Source organism: Periophthalmus magnuspinnatus, chromosome 14 (assembly GCF_009829125.3).
Source record: "Periophthalmus magnuspinnatus isolate fPerMag1 chromosome 14, fPerMag1.2.pri, whole genome shotgun sequence".
Classification (NCBI taxonomy): Eukaryota; Metazoa; Chordata; class Actinopteri; order Gobiiformes; family Gobiidae; genus Periophthalmus; species Periophthalmus magnuspinnatus.
Genome location: NC_047139.1, coordinates 20,426,773 through 20,446,302, shown reverse-complemented (window position 1 = coordinate 20,446,302; position 19,530 = coordinate 20,426,773). Strand labels below are relative to the sequence as shown.

Sequence of the window (19,530 nt, the reverse complement as noted above, 5' to 3'; positions counted from 1 at the left end):
TGACATCCATAGCTCTGAAATATTTTGATTAGATCTACCATGAACTGATAAGCTAATACAAGAATTACATGCATCTCAGAACACATTTGTAGAAGTCTGAAGTACAGGAACAACAAGATTTTCCATTTGCAGGGAACTTTATATTATCTAAATAACTACAGACTTGCACATTGTAAACAACTCCAGGAGCATTAGCATTTGAGAGAAGACTGAAATATGAACTGACAAACTAATGCTAGAATCTCATGCATAGACCTGTTACGACAACAAATTCTGAAGTGCGTTATATTTCTGGAGTAAATATAGACGAAAAACGCTAATATCGAAACCAACCATAAAGCAGAAATATCCCCCAAAAAGTATTCTAAATGTGCAATATTGTGAAAAAATATGAACTGCAAAAAATAACTGAATGCAACACTGCAGTTAGTTTCTGTCTATAATGAGTCATACAAGTTACATAATTCATTTTGATTTGTTTGTGATGTATTCTACAGTGCACTCAACATTACCTGAAAACCTGGCCAAAGAACATTCTAAGTTTGTTTAATAATGCCCCTATCTGTTCTGTGGTACCTTTTTATTATCGCTGTTCATCGTTTATTTATTTAAAGACAAAAGTCTGCTCTTTTGAGGTCATGATAAAAAGCTATTTCCTCTCACTCGAGTTTGGAGAACTGTTTGCCTGTCCTTAAAGCCAAAGTGCAGGTAAACATGCCAGCGTCGCTTGCTGTGCCCACCATCATTTCATCAGCAGTGGTGAGCTCGTAACCGGTTGTGGCTATGAACAGGGACAGATAAGAGAAAATGAGGAAGTTGCACGAATAAAGTCTGCAGTATAAGGATTTTCTGAGCTAGGGTGGAACGATTTTGGAAAAATATCTGTGCCCCAGATCGAGGTTAAGAAAGTGGATGGGTTTTTCTGACAAGCATTGTAATAGTTTGCATCTGTAATGAGTCCAAGTACTAATGTGTTTCATTCTGCTGTTTATTCATTGCAGCTCATGGTTTTTTGTTTTTTTTTAACAATATTGTAGATTTAGAATAGTTTTTGTGGTTTAAATCTGCTCTTGGGTTTTTGAGTCAGTGCCATGAATGAGTTTCAAAATGATCTTATCTGCATTTACTTCACCAATATGTCAAACTTCAAAATATGCTTTTGTGACAGACCTAGCAAGAATCCCATTTCAGAACCTGTTTGTACAGATCGAAACTAAAGGGTCAGCAGATTTTATGCAGAATAAGACAGACTTTGTGCTTGTCCTCTGAGCCAAAGGTTGATGGTTTGAATGCCGCTCTTGACATAAACATCATTGATTCAGCAGTCAGATCCACTGACCCACAGGTTGGTGGTGCGATTCCAGCTCCCACAGATAAATTCTGCCATTGTGTCCTTGGGCAAGAAAATGTACTCCCCTTACCCCCAGTGTCTGTGTACTATAGACTGTATGTATAAATGGACATAGCTAAACTGCTAGGCACCACATTCCAAATGGGAAGTAATCATGGGCATGCTTCTTGCTCCATTGACTCTGGCTCCAATTCAGGCTTGTCATTTTGGTCTTGAATACCACGATCATATAGAGCAGATTAATATGAACATTTTATTTCACTATTGTACAATTAGTAACAGACAAATCAGGTGCCCTGAGGTCGCTCCTGCTAGCATTGGCAACAGGATTGATTGACCGTGTTAAGCCCCTGCTCCCTGCTAAACCAGCAGTACGGGCAGGAAGGGGCATTACCTTCAACACCCTTGCTCCAGATTGGCTCTTTGGTAACGATGATACTCACGGTTAGAATTCCAAATATAGAACTTGGCTCCAAATTTGCCCCTACAACTGCTAGCCTCGATGTGACTGGAACTGAACACTATTTTTGACGTCACACTGACTTAGTCCATGTCTTTGTACAGTCTATGCTGCCCACACCGGTGTATGAATGTGTGTGTGAAGTCAGCCCTTAATGTAAAGTGCCAGAAAAGTAGAAAAGCCCTAGATAAATGTGACTTTTTACCATTTATTTTTTGTATGTGGAGAAAATTATGACGCATCAAAAAATGCAGCCTTTGAGTTTTGATTGATTGATGATTGATTTACGTCAATTCAAATTCTGACTTTGATTTGATTGCGATATATCTAGCTGTCATAACTGAGCTTTCATCTCACCTGTGTATCTCCCTCTCTCCACAGACCTGATCCAGTGCACAAATGAGATGAATGTGAACATCCCTCAGCTGGCCGACACACTGTTTGAGCGGACCGCCAACACCAGCTGGGTGGTGGTCTTCAAGTCCCTCACTACCACACACCACCTGATGGTCTACGGCAATGAGGTCAGCCCTCTTTATTTTCACAAGCAGCATTATTGTGCAAGACTTGAGGGTGTGGACTTGTCGTATAGGCTCTTGTGCAACTCGGATTTCCTCTTTTATGTTGCAGAGATTTATTCAATATCTGGCTTCCAGAAACACTCTCTTCAACCTAAGCAATTTTCTGGACAAAAGTGGTTTACAAGGTACAGACTGGTGTAGTGTTCAAACTCTATTTCAATATGAGGGATAGACTTGATACTTAATACCGATTGTGATACAACAATGATAATAAAATACACTTTCTTTGGACATTATAATGTGATTTTCTTTTATATTCCCATGTGGCCTTATATCTGTGTAACCCCTCAGTTGCCCAGTTGTTGTCTCAAGATCATTCTAAAGCTATTCAGGAAAGGTTCATTTCTGTCCTGTAAATGTGTCTTTTTTAGTATTGATACCTGGTCAAATGAGTATGTAGTTTTGGTAATAGTTTTAGTATTGCTTAGTATCTGATTTTTGATATTTTTGACAAGCCTAGTACAGACTCAACAAAGGTTATTTCACACCACTGTGCACTGAAGTTTGCCATGACATTCCCCTGACCATCTCGTGTATATCCAGGTTACGACATGTCAACATTCATCAGGAGGTATAGCCGTTACCTGAATGAGAAGGCTGTGTCCTACAGACAAGTTGCTTTTGACTTCACTAAAGTGAAAAGAGGGTAAGCAGCTTTGACTACCAATACTCCACAGTATAGGATCTCAGAGCCCCGTTAACGGATGTAGGACATGCAGCCGTGTGACCTGTGCTGTGAGAAAACCTGGGTAAGGCAGGTTTGTACACTTTTAAATTGACTCCGTCCACAATAGCGCTCGGCAACCTCACTGGTAGCGTCACTACTTCCTGTCGAATTTTATCTCTATTAATTTTAGGGTAATTTGGAAAAAAAAAATTTTTAAAGATAAGGCAGTGGACTGGGAGCTAAGGTTGGACGTCAATGACAACATGTTAAACAATACACAAATAAAATGAATACTTCAGCGAAATGGACGTTTGTGTTTTAATGCTAATACTTTTGAGGCATAATAAATATTAAAATAACACCACAAACTGAAGTATTCTGCATGTAAGAGTAATTGGGTAGTCTTTATTTTAATTAATATAAATTTTAATAGTTTGTTTGATATTTTTTGAGTTTAATAAAAGTGACTGTTAGCTTTGAGCCTGCTAGTGTGCTGCTGTGGAGGGAACCTATTTGGGGAAAAATGTCTGATTGTGATTATGTTTAGATTTGCAATTTATGTTTTACTAATAGGATTATGTACAAAGTTCACATTTTAAACGCAACCAAAGGTGCTGATAAAAAGAGTGAAATATGAACTGACAAACTAATATAAGAATAGGGTGACCAGATTTTTGACTCGGCGCACTTGAGGTTGGTCTGTATATATAATCTTAGGGACTTCTGTTGGTGTATTTTTATTTCATCTTCTGGGACAGGGGACACAGAGCTTAATACTGGGCCAGTCCCGGGTAAATGGGGACATCCGGTCACCTTATACATGATTCACATTACAGAACATGTACACATCTATAATACAGGGTTAGTCAAAGTTGCAGTCATAGCGATTTGCTAAGACTGTATATTCAGATTTTGATTAAGATGAATCTTGCAACCCTATTATGAAATTCTGTTCAATACTGCTTATTCCCCCACAATTCTCACAAATAGTGAAGTGAAACAAGTTAACCCGAATGTGTTATGAAATAACTGCCTCTGTTAAAAATGTCCTTCTGTTTCAGGTCGGATGGTGTAATGAGAACTATGAACACAGAGAAGCTCCTGAAGACCATTCCCATCATCCAAAACCAGATGGACGTCCTACTCGACTTCAATGTATGAGCCTTATTTGGACTGGACTTTAACCTTTTTCATGAACGCACGATACTGGGAGAAAATTTAAATTTTTCTGAAAAGTATCGCAATTGTGATTTAGATTTGCTGTCTGTCTCTCCATCTTTGTATCTTTCTCTGTCTTACTCTCTGTCTCTCACTATCAGTTTCTCTCTATTTCTCTTTTTCTCTGTCTTTCTCTCTTACCGTCTATTTCTATCTGTCTTTCTTTATCTCTGTCTCTCCTTCTGTCTATCTCTCTCTCCCTTAATCTCTCTTTAGCTTTCTATCGCTCTATCTCTATCCATCTTTCTCTATTACCATCTATCTCTCCCTCTCGCTCTCTTTTTCCTTCATTCCTCTCTCACTCACTTATTTGGACTGGAGTTTAACCTTTTTCATGAACGCACGATACCGGGAAAAATTGTAATTTTTCTGAAAAGTATCGCAGTTGTGATTAGATTTGCTGTCTATCTCTCCATCACTGTATCTTTATCTCTGTCCCTCTCTATGTCTTTCTCTATCTCTCTCTGTATATCTTTGTCTGTCTCTCTCTCTCTCTCTCTCTGTCTTTCTGTCTATCCCTATCTTTCCCTCACTATCAGTTTCTCTCTTTCTCTTTTTCATCTTTCTCTCTTACCGTCTATTTCTATCTATCTTTCTTTCTCTCCATCTCGTTCTCTCCTATCTGTCTTTCTCACTTAATCTCTCCCTAATCTAGCTTTCTATCTCTCTATCTTTCTCTATTACCATCTATCTCTTCCTCTCTCACTCTCTTTCTCTCTCTCTCTCTAGCTCTCCCTCTATCTCTCTTTCTGGTGTATGAATGTGTGTGTGAATGGGTGAGTGGTGCTTTGAGTGCCTTAAAAGTGGGAAAGTGCTATATAAAAATGTGACAATGACCATTTACCATATTTTGTTCTTTAGAGCAACTTTGACCCGAGGGCCTGACTTTTCTGTACAAAATAACCTGGGGCCCAATCTCATATTAAATCTACTATATTCTTCCAATTTTGCTCATGGCACAACAATTCTATATGTGTAAAATTGTTAAAAAAAAAAGAAAAGAAAACATGACCTGTAACGGATACATAGCAAAATTAAACACTTAGCAGTTAGTTTGTTTGAGTTGTTTATTCCACCCTCTACAGCTCGAATCTTATCTTTAAAACAGAAAAAAAAAACATTCCCCACTAGTACAAAAAAAGTCCCCACAATAAAATCTGACCCCCAAAAATAACTGTTCCATCTATCATTTACTGAAGTCGATAGAGTAATTATTGACTATGTGCAGCCCTGTCCTCTGTGGTTGGTATCACATATCCCTGACCTCTGACCCCTCTTCTTCTCCTCTTCAGGTCAATGCCAATGAACTGACCAATGGTGTGATCAATGCTGCCTTCATGCTTCTGTTCAAAGATGCCATTCGACTGTTTGCAGCCTACAACGAGGGGATCATAAACCTTCTTGGTAACATGTTTTACTGTTTATTTGTTTGGGTCACCAAATTTACAGCTACTCTTCCTGAGGTCTTATTCAAAAATACAAATATACAAACAATATGGTATTTTAACTACATACTAATTGTTAATTGATCAACGAGGACTGTAGTCTACTTAAGAAATTCTTGGTCGATTTAAAAACATGTTATACTGGTCGATTTGTCAACTAATAAGGGGGCTTGGGAAAAGCTCTCAAAAGCATTACATATCTTTATGTATCTGACCCAAACTGCATTCACGAGACTACACCTGCAGAGACTTTATGCAGAAAAAGTACTAGGAATCAACATATTTATATAAAGACAGATTAAATGTGAATTATGAGTTTTAACTAGAGCTTGGCCAATATTGGTTTATTCATGGCCGATACGATTGTTTGGAATACAGAGCAACCGATTGCCTATATTTTTGGGCTGATGTGTAGGGCAGATTTTGATTTTTTTTTCTTTCCTCAAATTATGTAATTTAAAGTTACCACAAGGGAATCCACAGCCTTTTACCCACAAACCTGAGAGCTGTGCAGTCACATTTTGTGCAGTTTTCTCTTCATATTAAAGTATTCAAATAAAGCTTTGTGTGTATTTTTAAGGCAGCAGATCGACAAAAAATGCAAATAGCTGATATGCTCCAAGTCCAAATAAGTCCAAATTATCTCTGCTTTTAACATAATACCAAAAAATACCAAATCTTCATCTTACTCACTTACTTCACCTCTCCCTTCTTCTTGCGTCTCAAAAAAATCCTTATAATATAAATGACTAAAGGCCTACAGCCAACCATTACATTACTCCAAAAATACTTCCGTTTGTAGATTTTTCCAAAAGTAAAAGTTTGTGAATATATCGTATATTGGATTGCATAGCTTTGCATAGTATTCACTTTTAAGAGTGTTGATGGCATTCCTCTACAGTGGTGGAAAGTAACAAAATAAAAGTAGTAAAGTACTGTACTTAAGTACAGATGCCTAAAACTTTTACTCAAATACATTTTTACAGTAGGCACTTTTTACTTTTACTTCACTACATTTGAGAGGAGTTATCTGTACTTTCTACTCCACTACATTTTGAACTAGACTGACTAAAATTATTTTTATTATCTGAGAACCTGATGGGTTTATTTATAACATGTTCATAATTTGAGCAAACAAAAATATACAAATAAAAAGAAAAACATATAAATTCATTTTTTTCTGTTGAACAAAATTCAGTAAAAATGTTTTTAATCAAAACTACATTTGAAGCTTTATTAGATCTCAAACTCTGTGCAAAATACTTTTTTACTCTTTAAGTACATTAAAACTTTTACTTAAGAAGTTCTTTTCATGTGATACTTTTACTTTTTTGCTCCTATATCTGTACTTTTGCTTGAGTAGTAAATTTGAGTACTTCTTCTAGCACTGTCCCCCTCTCAGCACAGATTATAATTACCAGCACATGTCCTGGGACGCTGATGCTTCCTGCAGACACACCACAGACTGCTAACAAGCTGATTTCAAACAAACTTTACAGGGAGCCATCATCAACTTTTCACCATTTGCATTTGTTTGGAATTTTGATTTGATTCAAGTCCAACATTATTATTCCCCACGCTTTACTCTCATACATTAGTGTCAAAAGTTTAGGAGCCTGGGTTGAACAAAGTAGCACCAACGAAACGATTTGGCTTTCCAAGTACAGCCAGGTCTAAATCAACTCAACAGTTAAAACCAGACGTTTACGTACACTATATAAAAAGACACATATGCTTTTTTTCCTCACTGTCTGACATAAAATCAGGCTAAACGTTTTCCTGTTTTAGGTCAATTAGGACTACCAAAATTATTTCTATTTGCTAAATCCCAGAATAATGAGAGATGGATATTTTTAGACAATTTTGCATTACTTTCTTCAAAGTCAAAACTTTATATACAGTAACATTGCTACACATTTAAACAATTTGGGAAAACCCAGATGATGATGTCATGTGTTTGGAAGCTTCTGATTCTGGTTTATTGACAACAACTGGTTGCAGTTGTATAACAGAACAATTCCAGGTCAAATCTTGGACTAAACCAGGTTTAAAAGTGGACTACAGCATTGTCACTGTAGTTTTAAATAAGAAAGGAAAAAAGTGGTTAAAATGAACTTGGAACTGAATTGGATAAACTCACAATCTGAAGGAGCTTGCATACATCCAGTAGTGATATAAGAGCTTGAGAAACACTGTCCTAGTCTAGTCCAAACTTAACTTCCCATCTCCTCTGTAAGAAGACATATTAATTAAAATCATTAGCTCATTATTATGTTTTGCTTTTGTTTCATTTTATCAACAGAAAAATACTTTGACATGAAGAAAGTCCAGTGCAAAGAAGGTCTCGACATCTATAAAAAATTCCTCACACGAATGACTAGGATTTCAGAGTTTCTCAAAGTTGCAGAGGTAAGTTTGTACTGATATAATTGTGTGTGTGTGTGTGTGTATATTTGTATAGCTTACAGCTCTGGCACAGAACTAAATTCTGTATGACTTTGCAGCAAGTAGGAATTGACCGAGGAGATATCCCAGATCTGTCTCAGGTAAGTGTATCTTCTTTCTGCACACTGCCTAACATGACTAACTGGCATCTTTGCTAATACTAATATAACTAATTTCACTAAACTTTTCTTATTCTCGGCTTAGCAATAAAAATGGCCAAATTTTGGGAAATCATAGGTTGTTTTACATTAAGGCTTATTGCTTGATTACAGTTTAGGCATTCTTCACTGTAACACGTTATAATAACTGCACTAATTACAGACTTAAGGCATGAAGAAAGATTTAATTCACAATGAACAAATGGTTAATTAAGAATGATTCAAGCTTAGTAACTAAAGGGGTTATGGTTAGACGTTGGGGCTGGGTTGCTCTTTGTAAAGTGTCTTTCAGTTTGTTGGTATGGGGCAACAGCTCAGTTGGTAGAGTGTTTGTCCACTGGTCTGAAGGTTTGCAGTTTGAATCCCACTTTCAACATAAACATCACTGGTTGAGCGTTCAGATCCACTGACCCACAGGTTGGCAATGTGATTCTAGCTCCCACACATGAATGCTGTTGTTGTGTCCTTGGGCAAGACAATTAACCCACATTGCTCCTAGTGTCCACTACTACACTACTCCACTACTACACACTAGTGTGTACACTGGTGTATGAATGTGTGTGAGAATGGGTGAGTGGTTCCTTCATTTAAAGCACTTTGAGTGGCGTGAAGGTGGTAAAAGGTCACATTTTGTATAGTGGTTTTCCAAGTGTTATGAACCAAATGTAGCCCAAAACATTTAATAAGGACACAGGAAAGTTGTGGATAATGGTTTTGTTTTTTTTACTTTCTGATTCTTCTTTGATGATCTTCTGTATTTTAAGATGTGGGAAAAACCCTTAACAAACCCCTTGCCCAAAAAACCCCAAAATAACAAAGAAAAGAGACTATGATGAGCCGCCAAGGTAAAATAAGGACGTGCACTGAGCAGGCCAACCATATACAGGGCTGTAGCCAAAAGGAGCTAGGCTAGCAAAAAGCTAGCACAGGCTATTTAAAACCTCTTGTGCACGTGAAATTAAAAGGACCAGGAGCAAGCTACAATGAGAATACTTTACTAAATATATACAAAAAATAGGACTAACTCATATAAACTAAAACTAGAAAAAAATACCACGAAAATATAGGCAATTCACTAGCAAGGACCACACCCCCAGTCTCTGTAGATGGTCTTCAGGCTAAAAGATGAACAAGAGTCACGGGGCGGGAGGGGAGGGGTCGAGAGAGAGGAGAGAGATGGTGTTGCTGGGATAGGCTTGTATAAATGGGACTTCCGGGTAATTAGAGGTGTGGTTGAGGTGAGCTGTGGTGCCCTGGAGAGGAGCAGGAGGAGGTTGAGGTGTGGTTTTGCTCCTGCTTCTCAATTCTCAATCTCAATCATATTAACTTCATTTTTAAAGTGCTATGTAACGTTTTACTAAGCCTGAACCATTCTTAATAGACAATTTAAGTATTTTTCCTTTAATTTTGGTTAATTATTAAGGTGCAATTCTTATATAATGTTACCACACACATTTATAACTTGAACATAATGGTTGAGCATCTAGCCTTGTCTGTTCTTTAAAAGGTAAGGGAAGTTTAATTTCAAATATCCAGGCCTTATCTAAGATGTTATATCTGGTCATGTTTTTATTCATATTATTGGTCTAGTCGCTCTTGAATCCAAAATTTGGCTATTACCATACGCTGACATATACTGCCCCTTGCAGCTTTACCTCCTCCAGTACTCGTATAGACAGTTACTGCATGAGCCTGTAGTTAAACCTAGAAGCTCTTCATATCCACATTCTCTCCTGACCTTGCCCAGTGTACAGCAAATAAAGGTGTGAATCCAACTCTCACCGTTTTAGTCGTCACTACCAAACAGAGCAGGTGTGTCCGCGCCAGGTGATAAATTCAAGGAGAGGGGGAGATTAAAGGTGCTGTACCCGATTTTGACTCTTAAAAACCTTGAAAAACAGAACTAGTCCATGTTAAACTGTTTGCATTGGGCCCAAGTTATTCCTCATTAACCTTATGCATTCCGAACATCCTAATTAATTACCGCGATGTGTTTATAAGCACTTTTCACAACTTTCAAACACCAGAATGGAGATTTGCAGTCACGTTAAGAATTGCTTTAGAATTAGATGCAGACAACGCGCAAAAGACATATTTTGATCTCAAGAGCTGCTTATACAGTATATCTCGGGCAGAACACATTTTCCTCAAATACATGGAAAAAATCCGGTACAGAGCCTTTAACTTTTGAGGATGAGCTCATTTAAGAAGAGGTCTTTATATGATCTTAAACAGTTACCACCTTTATATTCTGTATTTTTCCTTTCCTACTTCCTCCTTCAGTTTACCGTGTGTGTAAGTATCTGAACATTTTGTCTCTCTCTCAGTGCTGTATTTGGCTGTGCTTAGTAATTGGCATGCCTCAGTGTTATACCATATATGTGCCTTGTCAGTCTTTTCACTGTATTCTAACCTAATGTGCCCCAATGACTTTGCTGCCAGGCCCCCAGTAGCCTGTTGGATGCCCTGGAGCAGCATCTGGCCTCTTTAGAAGGAAAGAAAGTCAAAGATTCAACAGCGGCCAGCAGGTGGGTCTGAACACGGTGACAACATTGGTGAACTATTCAGGATGTAGTACAGCCCTCTCATTGTTTTAAAATTGTACGAGTATGACATCATGACATTTAAACTCTGACCAGACTCTGAATAAGAACATTGTTTAGTTAAAGTGCATATGATACGACTACTAATTTCAGAAAAACATAATATTAAAGCAGACCTATTATGCTAAATCAATGTTTTACCCATTTTATAGTTGTTAGTGCTTTGTTCATGTTTGAGCAATCTTTAATCGCTTATTTTCAAGACGCCATTTTGCCAATCAACCCTCAATTTCACCGCCACCGGTACACACCCCCTGTGATCCACTTTTTCAAATCCACTTTTCACGATATGCAGTTATACATCGAAGGTGTCGACGACTTTACAGCACTTTGTTGTGATGACGTTTCAGATGAATATCGCAGTTTAAAATGTTGAAGTTGTTACATAATGATCTAGAGGTGTCATAACTATACAGCACAAGTCTAATAGGTGAAGTTAATTTAACTTCCTGCACATGAGCAGGAGATATGACGTGTGGTGTGGTTGCTATGTAACAGCTACCAAATTACCTCTATGCAAATTTACACTTGGCAAACAAGGACCAAAGCTAGTCTAAATTGTACAATAGTGATGATTGGATTAATACAAATAAATTATAGGTTTAAACACAATTTACAGAGAATGAAGGCTTTTTTCCTGTTCAGTAGAATTTTCTATATTCCACTACTTCCTGTATTTATTGTACTTTTCAACATTTTTCCACTTAAACCATGTAAAATATTTACCACAGCTGCTATCCCACAAAAACCAAATGATAAAAAAGCCATGAAAACCTTTAAGTTCACTTTAAGTTCATGTATTGGCTGGTGCTATTTGTTGATGCCAAAACATTAAGTAGGTTATTTGTTCAATTTTCACTTTGCCTTTTCTAAACCAGGGCCAGCACTCTCTCCAATGCAGTGTCGTCTCTGGCTAACACGGGCATATCCTTCACCAAAGTGGATGAGAGGGAAAAGCAGGCTGCACTGGAGGAAGAACAGGCTCGTCTAAAAGCACTAAAAGTATATTTGTTTCCTCACCTACATTCCTTTGAGCTTACAGCACACAGTTAATGTGTGATTAACCTTTAGAAGGACTAATTTTGTTGGTGGAGATGCAACAATACACAATATAATATCAAAACCTTAAATACTACCCTCACAGTTCAGTGTACCCAGAGCCATTTGGCACAGCATGAACAGGGTTAACTATGCCTTATTTTCACATAGTAAATAAGGCCTAACTGCTATAATTAAAGATACAGTATGCAACTTTCTGAATGTGGCATGTCATTTGTATGATTTCATAGAAATGTGAAGTTAAAACCGTACATCGGTACATATGTTTTATTCTGGAATATTTAGGCCTGTCACGGTAGCATATTTTGAAGTTCAGTATATCGCTGAAGTAAATATAGACAGAGATATTGAAACTTATTTATACCACTGATACAAAAAAACCAAGATTTAAACCACACAAACTATTTTACAATATTGTTAAAAATCATGAGTTGCAATAAATAAACAGCAGAATGAAATGCTTTAGTACTTAGCTTGAATCTGTAATGAGTCATACAAGTTATTCATTAAACCTTTTATGGCCTAAATCTTATCACATAACCAAAAAAATCCCAGTAGTGCAAAGTAAAAGTACACATGATAAATACTGACCCCAAAAAATATTGTTCCAGCTTTTATATATTTAACAGTATGTCAATATAGTGATTATCATGACAGGCCTAGGAAAATTATAATCAAAGGAACATTTCTATGGAAACAACAAGGATGAGCCCCACCTACAGGCCAAATAAGAGTTTGTGGAGATGCAAGCCTGCTCACAGTAAAGACAATCTCTTTTTTTCTGCAATAAAACTACAAAAAGGCAACGCAAGTTTACCTGTATAGCACAATTGGTATTGGTAAAGTAAGTCAAAGTGCTTTACAGAATTAAAGACATTAAAATCACAATACAACAAATCAAAACATAATCATCACAAAGTTAACACTAAAAGAGGAGAGTGCAGAATCAAACCCTTTCAGTCGTACTCGCAGCTAAACAGAACCATTTTGAGACTGGATTTAGACTGAATAGAGGCCTAGAGGTCTCAAGTAAAAAGTTACATATTGTGACTTTAACTAATGAAGAAGATAATTGAATAACATGTTATGTTCTTTGATAATTGGCATTAAAATAAGAGGAAACATTTGCTATTCTTCTGAGGCCAAACCATATTTAAACCATACCGATGCTGTGACTCACTTTGTGCAAATATATATTGCATTGTTGCATTTCTTGTCGTTGACTGAAGTTCTGTTGAAAATGCAGTTGTTTATGATCACGCTTCTCTCTTTCAACCTGTTGTTGTCCAAGGAGCAGCGTCTGAAGGAGCTCCAGAAGAACCCAACAGCGGCCACCACAGACTCCTCTCCAGTCTCCACAATGGGAGGCACCATCAACTCTGCCCCAGCTATTGACCTCTTCTCCACTCCTAGCTCCAACAACAGGTTAGGATACTTGTAATACACATATCTAACCTTGTGACTATAATAGGGATGGTACAGGATTTTGTGTTGTAGTGCCACAGTATCTTGGTTAATATAGCTGAGTGACACCTCTCGAGAAGCTGTTGCTCCAAAAAGCAGCAACAATGAAAGAAAAATTATAAAAAAGAGCTAAAACTGAACAAACCAATTTATTCATTTTAAATAATGCAAAAATCTCGTCTTGTCATGTTCATGTGGACCGATCTCGTGTCTCGTCTTGTCTCATGGGAGTTTTGTCTTGTGTCATCCCTAAACAATTATATACAAAATTTCACCAAATGATTATACTTCTTCAGTAGTAAGCCTCAATATGTTATAATCTTTTCATTGTATTTGCATGGTTGAAAAGTATAACTACAAAAACACAATTTATCCTTTTTGCAATGGCTGTCTCTCATGGATCTGTAATAAAAACTGGATTAGACACTCCCTCTGTCCCCGTGTGTGATCGATTAGTGGCCATGGCCCATTAGCTCCATAGGTGCTGCAGCTCGACCCATTCTCCTATAGTGAGCAATGCATTTTTTGGGAATTCAAACTGCCCGTGTTCAGCTGACAGGGCATCTACAGCTTTCACAAAAGTCAGATTTTCTAGTTATTCTTCAAAACATCTAAAATTTTGCTTTGTAAGATTTAGCCTAGCCCCGCTCTTAGCCCGCGCTAGCTCTAGCAGCTATCTCTCTGATTGGTCAGAACTCCAACTCAAAATATTTCAGTGTAGACATTTTTATTTCAATTCTCTGAAGTGATTTAGACTAATCCGAAGTGACTTGGGACTTGAACAATGTGTTGAAAATGTTTTGAGAAGGGTCCCAGACACTCCAGAGTTTAAACAGATTGTTGGGAGTGGCATTTCACAGCAGCCTAGAGTCATGTGTACACTTGTATCTGTCTAAGTCTAAATAATGTCAGAGCGACAGTACAATGCAATTTTCTCCCACACTATTGAGTTGAGTAGTAGTACATGATGTACTGTCCTTAGGGAAATTGGTCTGTAGTGAGTAAAAACATTTAACAACAAGATGACAGGACTTCCCACATTGAGGGGTGACGTACAGTGTGAACAACATCCAGCATGCAAAAACACTAGGGCTGACAGGAAACCATGAGTGACATCATCGTATTACATTACAAACATTGATGATTAAAAGTAAAGACTGTCCTGTCTTTACAACCTGAGCAGAAGTTGAGATGTTTTTTTTTAAAGTTATACAATTAGCCGTTATTGAAGCAACAATGCTGACACTTACCTTTACTTAAACAGATTCATGCTATTCACTTTTTTCTTTTGTTATGTGAGCTGTCCTATATTGCGCACAATTTATTCTTGTGAGCCTTAAACTATGTAAGAATCTTTTTACCTCCTCAAAAACACACCTGGAGATGTGTTTTGTTTCATTCACACATGTTTGAGCAACTCTTTATTATTAGTCTGTCTATATCTCCAAATCTCAAAATGCTCTGGTCCACCTCACGATGTCATAAAGCAGTAGTTTTTCAAGTTCACAGCTACCTTTTATCTTTTGGTCAGTAAAAATTGGCAGTAACAGGGCTAAACTTATCCAAATGTTTCTCGTGAAGGTGTTTGGAGTTTAAAAACACAGTGGAGCACTTCCTGTTTCACCTTGTGATTTCATGTGGTAATACAGGGTTTTCCATTTGAGAGAATAACTCAGCCAAAAGATGCAGGGTTTGTGTGTTAAACATGTGTGAATGGAACAAAATGCAACTGTGGGTATGTTTTTGATGAAGAAACAACACTATAGCAGAGATCAGAAAATAGTGTACTATGGGCCCTTTAATGTGATGGGCCAGTTTGGCTAACCTTGGAGTGACTCATTAGTGGAGATTTGATGTGTGCCCTTTCTCTCCTTCAGTAGCTCCAAAGCCGCCAACGACCTTCTGGACCTGCAGCCCGCCTTCCAACAGCCACTGCCCCTGTCCACAGGCAGCACATGGGGAGGTGAGAGCTCCGCCTTCTGTCACAATCACAACACAGCTACTTTGTTCACCATCTAATATAGAACTAAAGTTTTAAAGGCGCTTTACCTGATTTTTATTGTCTCAACAATGTGAAAAACTAGTTCATCTTATAGATGGCAGCAGTCTAAAGTTGTTCTTCACTTTCCTAACAAATCCTATTTATTCACAGCAATGAGATAAACGAGCATGCTAACAGTGCACCAGCATTCCTTACTGATTCGCAGACTATAAACTATATTTACAGTACACAGTGGTATCATTTTGCAAGAGCTCCTTTTAAAATATATCTGTACTAAGACAAAACTAATTTGACTTTATAACATGGAAAAAAATCAGGTACAGCTCTTTTAATCGTTATTCTAATATTGTCATCAGTACTTACTATGTTGATTTGCGTATTTCATATTTACTGTTGAAGCCTTATCTCATGTTGGTGTGTTTTTCACTTGACATTCATATCATTATTCGTTTAAACAATACAGTTGACACAAAAAGATAATCTCAGAACAACTTCTTACATAAGAGCAGTGTAAATGTTTAAAGGAAACTGTAATGCCTTGTAGACGTGATGCTTCTTTACACTAGAGTGAATACAAAAGTGAGACTAAACCTAAAGTACACCATAACCACAGTTCACATAGAGCTGGTAAACTGACAGTTAAAGGAGGACTAAAGGAGAGAGTGAGAGGGGAGGAGGGGCGGGCAGTAGAGGTATAAGGAACAGTTATCTACACTTAAAACTCCACCCCTCCAGCCAGTCGTTTGTAATCAGACACACCTGGCATTACCTAGAGCAGTACAGTGTGATGTCACATAGTACTTGATATTGAAATGGCCACAGAAGGCAGCTCACAATCTGTAGACAAAGCTATTAAAACACCACACACACTGTTGTCTTTGTGTACAGCAGCACGCTAGCTAGCTCACGATGTCTCAGAGCTTATGCTAACTTTCATTAAAAGCGTAAAATAAACAGCCTATTAAAATGTAAACATATTAAAATAAAGACTACCTGATTATTTTTATATGTAGAATACTTAAGTTTGTGGTGTTTTTTTAATATTAATTATGCCTCAAAATTAGCATTAGCATTGAGACACAAACATGTCTCTTTCTAAACACAGACGTGTCGTCTGGTGATGGTATTCATTTTATTTGTGTAGCGTTTAATATGTTGGCAGTGATATCCACTCTCAGCTCTCTGTCCACTGCCTGATCTTTAAATATTTATTCATTTGAGTGGGACTTTGCAAAAACTTCAGAGATAAAACTGGGCAGGAAGTAGAGACGAGGAACAGTGAGGTTGGCGGGTGCTACTGTGCACAGAGACAATTTAGTAGCAAAAAGTTTATTATGTTTATTCCACTTAAACCATAAAATGCTAAATACGTACTTTTATAAGCTCTATCATTTACTGACTGGTAAGTGAGGGCGATTATTCTGTCTGTTGGTCTGTTAGGGGTGTGACAAGATGCAATTTCCACAAGACGAAACACAAGGTTTGGTTCACAAAAACAAGATAACATTTGACATAATATATAATAAACCAATTGTTTGATTCGGTTCAGTTTTAGAACACCATTTTTTTAAACTTATATTTAGTATTTTTAATTTTATATATTTGTTATATTTATCATCATTGTAGCATTCATTCATTCAAAACTGTTGGATCTACAGCTTCTCAACTTGTGTCTCGAGATCTTGTCCCACCCCTAGTCTGTGTATGTGTCATTACGTGTCACTGTCATTATGTTGTCTTGCATGCTCATTTTAACATGTCTTTTGTCCATAACTCGTGTGTCCCTTTACCATTTGTGCTCTCAGATCCCTTTGCCTCTTCTGCCGATGTTGCGGAGGACATTCCCAACGCAAACCCTTTCCTCACTCTTCCTGTTGTCGATGCTGTCCACCTGTCCATGGCACCCTCAGACAATGGGAGCCTGTCCTCTAGAACGCCTAACCATGAAATGTTCGGTGGGGTTGCTAAAATGCATCTTGTGTAAAACTGCATGGAGATTTTGACTATAGAAATGGCTGTTAGCTTGTTTATCTGACCAATGAGACAACTCTAATAATGGGATGACACAATTGGCTGTTTTACAAGTTTTCTCAATCTTGGAGTTGTTTTCATCGGCTAATATAATTGGGTTTTTGCTGCCCGGAGAGGATCAATTTTTATTGTTTTCTTGTGCCAACCGTAAGCATTCTGTAGCTATTAGATTGGAATTTTATCCTATTCTAAAGTACTAAATGTGTAGTGCTATTCTGGGTTTAACAAAACTAATTGCCAATTCCACACGATTAGACACTTAAAAAATAAACCGGCTTGTAGTACGTTTTGCATGCGGCTTAGACAAGACACATTATGCTTTTGTCTTCTGTCTATGCCTAGGCTTGTCACTATAACAAATTTTGAAGTGCTGTATATTGCTGAAGTAAATATAGGTGATAATTTATGATAAATTTCAACCAAATTCCAAGCTGAAATGAGCAGAATGCAACACTTTAGTACCTAGTTTGTATCTCTAATGAGTCATAGAAGTCATTTATTCATCTTTTTACTGCTCAAATCTTATCATATTACCAAAAAATAACCAAAAATATCCCAAAGTAACACCCGTCAGTCATTGTGTTATATTTTGGACATATAAAATCGTAATATTGATCTAATATGACTAATATGACAGAATTTGGGTGGCAGTGCTGTCCACCTGTGGTCACAGTCAAAGTCATCTCAACAAAAGTTCTGCGGATACCTGCAGTCTATAGTAGTGTGCAATGGATTTTTATTTCATTTGTGCCAAAATCGTTTCGTGAAGCTGCTGAAATCTTTGCCTTTAATAAAAACCAAATCTGGGGCTGGAAGTACAGAATAGTGGAAGAGTATGAGCACAGAGGAATTTTTGGAGCAATGCCGTCTTGAATGCAGGAGACCAAAGATTTCCTAAACATGCATGAGTCACTCTAAATACAACTTCGAGAGGGTAAAAAACTATTATGCCATGGTTGAAAGCTCATAAAAGTTAATTTTGCGTAATATGTTTCCTTAAAGGGCCCACATTACACTATTTTCTGATCTGTTACAGTGATGTTTCCTCATCACAAACAGACCTGGAGTTGTGTTTTGTTTCAGTCACACATGTTTAACACATGAACCCTGTATATTTAGAGTTCTTCTCTCAAACAAGAAATGATTTCAGGTCTGGAATTGCCCATCTCAACTAAACAAAAGATGAAAGGTAGCTGTTAACTTAAACTACAGGTTCATGACATCACAAGGTGGAACAGAGCATTTTGAGCTTTGAAGATATAGACAGACTCATAATAAATGGTTATGTGTAAACGAAACAAAACTCCACTCAAAGTGTGTTTTTGAGGAGGTAACATTATATCATGGCTAAAAGCTCAGAATCAATTTTGCGTAATATAGGACCTTTTAATAGCAGTGCACAGTGTTATTAGACCCTGCCTTATGGTCCCACAGTCTTCAGACCAAATGTAGAAATGAAGGAAATTCCTGGCGTGACTTTGGGGTCAAGTGCCAGAACATCGTGTAGTTACTGCCACTTCTCTCACATTCATCTCTTCTCTGGCTCGCTGCCTCGTCTCTGTATTTACGCTAAAGCAAATTTTGGGTTCCCAGTGTTTGTTATCTCCACCCACATAATGTTTGACTTGGGCTGTTTAATCTTCTGCTTGTTTGTAAGTTTGATGCATGAAAATCCATCTTGCTCCTTGTTTGCAGATCATTACTATCCCCTTTTTGATTCAAGCTCTTCTTTGGCGTCTGATTTTGATTCTGCATATGATGTAGAGCAGATTATCTCAGGTACTCCAATATCTGTCATTGTGGTACTTGGGAGGTGTTGTTAAAATGCATATGACAGGTTACACTGGGTTTTTTTTACAAACATAATTATATGTAAGATTTTACTACAAATCTTGCCTATTTTCTTTTATAATTCCAAGTTTATAATTTTTCTTCCTGGTTGGACACGGGCAGCAGATATGCCATATGACACACCAAGGGGTATTTCCTAGCAACCATCATGTTGACACAGGTCAAAACTTGCACAATAGTTATGACTAATTAAAG

The 19,530-nt window shown here is 37.4% G+C and overlaps 1 protein-coding gene across 32 annotated transcripts in view; it reads left to right on the top strand.

Annotated features, from left to right (window-relative positions):
* picalma (phosphatidylinositol binding clathrin assembly protein a) overlaps positions 1 to 19,530 on the top strand; it is a 55,423-nt gene that overhangs the window by 16,612 nt on the left and 19,281 nt on the right. For 11 of the 32 annotated variants that reach the window (XM_055226852.1, XM_055226849.1, XM_055226847.1 and 8 more), the window contains exons 3-14: positions 2,193 to 2,335; positions 2,442 to 2,517; positions 2,936 to 3,038; positions 4,121 to 4,214; positions 5,570 to 5,681; positions 8,025 to 8,131; positions 8,227 to 8,268; positions 10,768 to 10,853; positions 11,807 to 11,924; positions 13,264 to 13,412; positions 15,329 to 15,414; positions 17,259 to 17,408. In XM_055226852.1, coding sequence (XP_055082827.1) covers positions 2,193 to 2,335; positions 2,442 to 2,517; positions 2,936 to 3,038; positions 4,121 to 4,214; positions 5,570 to 5,681; positions 8,025 to 8,131; positions 8,227 to 8,268; positions 10,768 to 10,853; positions 11,807 to 11,924; positions 13,264 to 13,412; positions 15,329 to 15,414; positions 17,259 to 17,408 — 1,266 coding nt within the window. Of the gene's footprint in view, positions 1 to 2,192; positions 2,336 to 2,441; positions 2,518 to 2,935; positions 3,039 to 4,120; positions 4,215 to 5,569; positions 5,682 to 8,024; positions 8,132 to 8,226; positions 8,269 to 10,767; positions 10,854 to 11,806; positions 11,931 to 13,263; positions 13,413 to 15,328; positions 15,415 to 17,258; positions 17,409 to 19,179; positions 19,323 to 19,530 lie in introns of those variants that run through there. The other 21 variants (XM_055226846.1, XM_033977982.2, XM_033977969.2 and 18 more) reach the window with 7 other exon arrangements.